This window comes from Plasmopara halstedii (assembly GCF_900000015.1).
Source record: "Plasmopara halstedii genome assembly, contig: Scaffold_262, whole genome shotgun sequence".
Classification (NCBI taxonomy): Eukaryota; Oomycota; class Peronosporomycetes; order Peronosporales; family Peronosporaceae; genus Plasmopara; species Plasmopara halstedii.
This window is the reverse complement of record NW_020187183.1, coordinates 373135-379310: the sequence shown is the minus strand read 5'-3', so window position 1 is coordinate 379310 and position 6176 is coordinate 373135. Positions and strand designations below refer to the sequence as shown.

General features: G+C 43.2%; 1 protein-coding gene across 1 annotated transcript; it reads right to left on the bottom strand.

Moving 5' to 3' along the window:
• Nucleotides 1-5787: 5787 nt before the first annotated feature.
• On the bottom strand, nt 5788-6162 carry PHALS_04522 (FOG: Transposon-encoded proteins with TYA, reverse transcriptase, integrase domains in various combinations; the record flags this gene model as incomplete). The annotated part of the gene is made up of 1 exon (XM_024722343.1): nt 5788-6162. The coding sequence occupies one exon, from the start codon at nt 6160-6162 to the stop codon at nt 5788-5790; it is 375 nt and encodes a 124-aa protein (XP_024573429.1).
• Between the last annotated feature and the right edge of the window lie 14 nt (nt 6163-6176).

Sequence of the window (6176 nt, the reverse complement as noted above, 5' to 3'; positions counted from 1 at the left end):
ATTCGTCGAGCTCTTGTAATTCTCTATTGAGGAGCTATCGGAAGGAGGTGACAAAAGACCGTCACGCGTGTTGATTAGTGCACCTTGAAATTGACCTGGTTCTTAGGTCAAGTATGACATTACATGGTAATGGTTATACTAGTGGAGCCATGTGACATCATTGGCGCCTTATCGACTGTAAAGCCCAAAATTGTTTGGCGCAAGAAAATACTTCTACTTACTCAGCACTGACTTCTGTGTGCTAGAAGGTAATGAAACATGGCGACTTGTGCACGCTTCTAATAAGCGATATGCAGCCACAATTTTGATGCAAACGACGATCTTTAAAAATATAGGTTTACGAACAGAAATTTGTTTGGTTTCTTTGGCCCTTGATGGCATTCATCAACCGCTGATGAGGGAGACAGCGATAGCCTCCTCACAGCGGTAATTACTCCGACCAGGATGGTCTGGAAGTGGCAGACATACCAGAGGACTGTATAACGTACAAATTATGATCAATCGTCTGGCAAAGCAGCTGTCCAAGCTACTTCGTTACTATCGAAAATTTTCTGCGATATATTCGACCTGAGTCGTGCAAAGCAAGCGACGACGGATGTATGGAGCTATGTCAACCTTTTGCGAGGAATTCTCGAGAGTATGTTTGTACTAAGGTGCTTGCTTGCAGAAATATTGTAACGTTGGTGCCGATGAAAACAAATTCGGGCTTTTACTGGAGAGCATGCCATAGGAATAGCTGATCTCGCAGATTTCAAGGCTGGCGAAGATTGAGCATCGTCGAAAAGTCTGATGGAAGTAGCTTGGCCCGGCCAACAACCGAGTTGTAATAGTGTAAAGTATGTCGATATCGCATTACCCTGATTCAATTTCCTCAACAAGATGTGAAAGGACACTGGGTTGCGGCAAAGGCGGCCTCAGGGGATATGAAAGAAAGTATTATGTGTACACCGATTCTGGCGTGGTTGCAGTAGTATCGGCATTTCTATGTCGTCTATGACGCTCCATAAACTTTCATGGGTTGTGCTTTAATCCAAGCAGATACCGGTTGGTATGAATGTGTGATCGTGCTTGAATGGTGCAAGCATCAAAAAATTAAGTGGGCGCGCACATTCTTGTCCTCCGTGCATTTATGATTACCACACATTGAGCCAAAGAAGTTCGTGCAGGATGCACAATAATTCCTGTTGCAGAAATATACTAAAGATTCTCGTGGATCTTTGTATATAATCAGAAACTTAGATAGTGTAGATTTCTATTTAGCCTTAAACCTAAGCACGAGCCCTCTTTTCATTTTATTTTGGCCTAGCTAGTACGCAACAATTTTTCTGATATATAAACAGAATTGACTTTACATAATATATATACGCTTTACTGTACTGCGTTGCGCAGCTCGCGTGTCCCACGGATCTTAGCTATACGAACCCTCATCGTAATTTAAAGTGCCTGAGTTTTTGCCTCTTTGAGCTCAGCTCAATGTAATGTGTACGTCCGCCATAATATCTTACGTACCACATTACACATTCCACAATTATAATTTGAGCCACACTGGGATCTCGTTTTTTTTCTCTTTACAAGACATTGTGCGAATTAATTGTTCAACGAGTACCCACGGTGCATTGAGTAAATACCTCCAATTTGCACGTTGAAGTGTCTGCTACTACGCATTCTGATTCTTATCCTAGCGTTCTTCATGGTTCAACGAGCGATAGATCCAGCGGTCGGTGACTGTAAAGTCATTCCAGGTGATGAAGCCTATGTGTTATAAGAACGATCAAAGTGTTTAACTCGGCACCTTCGTCTTCACCAATGTTTAGGTATAAACTTCGCACTGCGTCCTTTGCACGTATTGCGCACTCCGATTTCGAGTTTTCTGGTGGTAAAAAAATGGCATGATGCCCTGACGTGGAGCTCACAATGACCTGTAGTACGTTACTGATAAGCTGGATGTGGCTCAGCAAGCCGAGCTAGCTTGAAAGCGCAGTAATCGCGATGACTTTTGCAAATCGGATTACATCATAATCTTGCATATAATCTATCGGAAGCTGCTCGTCATGTGGTGGCTGATCCCTTGCAAGCCGATGCTAACGGGCTTCCTGCTGATATAAAGCGCACTTAAAAGTTGTTACACTCTCACGAGAGCATTTTGACATGTTACGCCACCACCCCTGAAAAGTATAAATCAGCAGCAGCTGGATGAAAAGTTGCAAGCATATCAGAGACAGATTAGAGCGTTGACTATTCGAAGTACAAACCACGACGTAGACGTTAAGGTGGAGGGTCACCACCTCCAATTCTTGGTGTAAGTAGTCCAGCTTTTATAGCTACTGTCCAAGTCTCTAGCATGAATCAAGATAGAGCCCCACCTCATAGTGAATATGAATTGCTCTTCGCAATTTTGTCTGATCTTATCGGCAAGTTTAGACTGAGGGCACGCCGACTATCTCCGATAATTAACGTGCTATCTCCACTAATACACGATATTTCTCTAATGCGATCGTACCGATAGACCTGATACGACTCCAGCGGTATCTTTACTACCAAAATGAAGATGTTTAGCTGCAAAGGATTGTGGAGACGTTGCTTTGTATCAATGATATGCTTCACATCTAGATAAGTCGTGATATTGGTGTCGCCAACATGTGATCAATCAACAAAACCGTGCTATGGCTCGAACAGGCTCTAGTGAATAACAGGATATGTTGGGTATTTTGAAAGTTTGACAGAATTCCTTTTTAGCTGAGACTGTTTAACGATTGCATGTAGCAAGGTCGCAACTTCGCGTTAAAGCTATATATACTACAAGTTTAGATAAGTCAGCACATTAAAGAATAGCTTTCAATCCCTTCAAACTAGTGTGTGTTCGATTAGCATTCGACATCTGCATGTTGCTTCTACACATCCAAGCATTCAAAGATAGAGCTGTGACCTCATCACATGATGTCGTGTCAAAAACGCTCGTAGTTGTGCTATTAAGTGTAGCACGATAAAAACATAGCAAGTATATTGTGTCGACATCCGCTCCCTCTGCATGACCGAAGCGACTAAAGCGCATTGTCAAGGGAGCGTGGAGTTCCACCAAATCTGAATAAAGTATGGAGTAAAACTTGAAGAGTCTTGCAGTGCGTGATTCAATCAATACAAAGTCCAATAAATAGAAGCACCCTGGTAGCTTTGCGGGTCATGCATTTACCGCGTTCCGTAGACCTACGTCTTGGTAAAACTGCGAAGAATATAATATTTTTAATTTAAGCTGCCATTACAAAATAAGCCAGCATTTGCTGTATAAAGCAGATGTCGATTCAAAACAGTGAACACCATAAAATCGCGTTGGCAAAAAATCCGCTGAGATCAAGCTTTTCGTCACTGTTGACAATATCGCTGACAAAAGCGAAATGACTCACCTTACCCAGACCACAACGAATAACCTGATACCGGGATAACCAAATGCGTCGTTAGGAAGACAAAAAACGAAGCAAACGCTAGATAAGAGCGTTCTGTCAGCCCCACCAAAATAGTCAAAGTACGCCGATCAATGCAACGATAGTTCACTAATTGACGCGTCTCCCCCATGCGTACATTAATGATCGCCCTTTTTGAACGTGTTGAATCGCCTGAATATAATCCTCATATTACTGCATGACTTTTTCAAGGTGACTTTCGCGTTCATCGACCACTTTCTGGACAAGAGGTCCCATATTTAAAAATCAGCATATGTAGGTTAAGCAGGCAAGCGCTGTAATACAGTAATTTTTGCAATATGATAACCTAAGCAAACGCGCGGCTGAACACCTTTACAAAGCGGCGTCCACTACACTCTTCAAGGCTTTCTACGATGCAGTGATTTTTGCATCTGACTTATGCATTGTTCTTGAGCCTTGTTGATGTTTGCGGGACGTCACATGTAGTGGCTTATAAACGTGGCGACGCTCTCTTTCACACTAGAATTACATCGGCTCAAGCATTCCCAAAATTGTATGCTCGACGAAAGAAAAAATTTTCTACCTTCGATAAGAAATGTTGTAACGACGCTGCTACGCACAACGAAGCATGATATGTATATTTCATATATATATCAAGGTAAATCAGGGGCACCTTAAGGGCACACTTCATTGCAAAGAGCTCGATGCCATACCAAGATAGTTTCTTTTCTACACCTTTGATAACCAAACATACTCAAACGCGACCACACATTCATACCAAACTATACATCCGTTGTCGCTTGCTTTGCACGACTCAGGTCGAATATATAGCAGGAAATTTTCGATAGTAACGAAGCAGCTTGGACAGCTGCTTTGCCAGACGATTGATCATAATTTGTACGTTATACAGTCCTCTGGTATGTCTGCCACTTCCAGAGCATCCTGGTCGGAGTAATTACCGCTGTGAGGAGTCTATCGCTGTCTCCCTCATCAGCGGTTGATGAATGCTATCAAGGGCCAAAGAAACCAAACAAATTTCTGTTCGTAAACCTATATTTTTAAAGATCGTCGTTTGCATCAAAATTGTGGCTGCATATCGCTTATTAGAAGCGTGCACAAGTCGCCATGTTTCATTACCTTCTAGCACACAGAAGTCAGTGCTGAGTAAGAAAAAGTATTTTCTTGCGCCAAACAATTTTGGGCTTTACAGTCTATAAAGCGCCAATGATGTCACATGGCTCCACTAGTATAACCATTACCATGTAATGTCATACTTGGCCTAAGAACCAGGTCAATTCCAAGGTGCACTAATCAACACGTGTGACGATCTTTTGTCACCTCCTTCCGATAGCTCCTCAATAGAGAATTACAAGAGCTCGACGAATTTGTGAGGCTGATTTCCCCACTCTATGCACTCATTACTCTGCAGGTTTCCTCAATTACAGCTCGCTTAAGACGGACGATAAGCTCGGCCTCCATTTCGGGAGCAGTCTAATCACTTCGGTGGCCCATTTTGCGATTCCTTGCATATGATCTAAGGAATTATTGTGTCTACACTATAAAAGCTTCTACCGGAGGTAGTGAGGGGAGATATTCAATCCTATAGTTACCTCCGTCACTCCGCTCACTGTAAAATCATTTTCGGCTAGTTACCCGCGAGACCTTGCTCCTTCGCGCTGAAGACCAATCCCGCGGTTGTGCTGAGTCAATCGTACTGTTCTATCGTGACATAAATGAGCTATTCTATATTTTCAGGGCGTGGCTCTTCTAATCGATATGTATATGGTAATCCCTTGACTCTACTTAATCCAGCAAGAGATCTCAATATTTGGTCGCTTCCACCAGCCCTAGCACAGGTGACAACAGCTTGAGCTATTATCGCTCATCCCTCCATCGCAGCCAGCGTGTATCAAGAACTCCTTTACAAAGTCTTCTTTTGTTCATAGATACCGATGCTACGATATCTTACCTCTTCGTAGTTACCTCTCCATAAGCTACCTCTTCATAGGTCTTGTCATAGACTACCGCTTCATTGGTACCGACTTATCGGGAAACATTAAGGTGACGAAATTACGAAGAGAGGTCCGTGAAGCACGTGGACTACTATTTAACGAAAAGGTACTTGAGCACTAGATGGCAGAATGCAGAGTAAGTATATTAAAGGGCCTTAGTTCGCTGCGCTACCTCTAAGCCTATCTCGAACAAATATTCTTCTGAATTCTTTACTGGATTTACGTACTATTATGCGCTTGTGGATAGCCTCTTCGCTGCATACTTCACTACTTGGATAGTCCATGAAACCGCAACTACCGCCATTCGCCTGTCCACACCGGAATATCGATACAAACCGGTTGCTTTCTCTGCGCCACTAGTCTGTATGACGAGGCGCTTCTTCGACAACACTCCCACTCGACTCGGCAGTAATTGGTTGCTTGATTCCTAACATCTTACGAAGAAAGTCAAACTGAGCTGCAGTGATCGGCTTGGTCATCATGTCGGCCTTCATGGCTTTGGTAGAGCAGTACAGCAAAATCACTTGACCTCCTTCGACCTTCTCACGTACAAGGTGGTAACGTATGTCGATGTGCTTGGTTCGTTTATGAAACTCGGGATTCTTGGCCAGTGCAAACGAGCCTTGGTTGTCTTCAAAAATCCTGACCGGATCCTCGTCTCTCATCTCGCCAAGCTCGCATAGAAACGTCTTGGACCAAATCGCTTCTTGTGTTGCCTCTATTAACGCCATGTACTCCGCTTCTG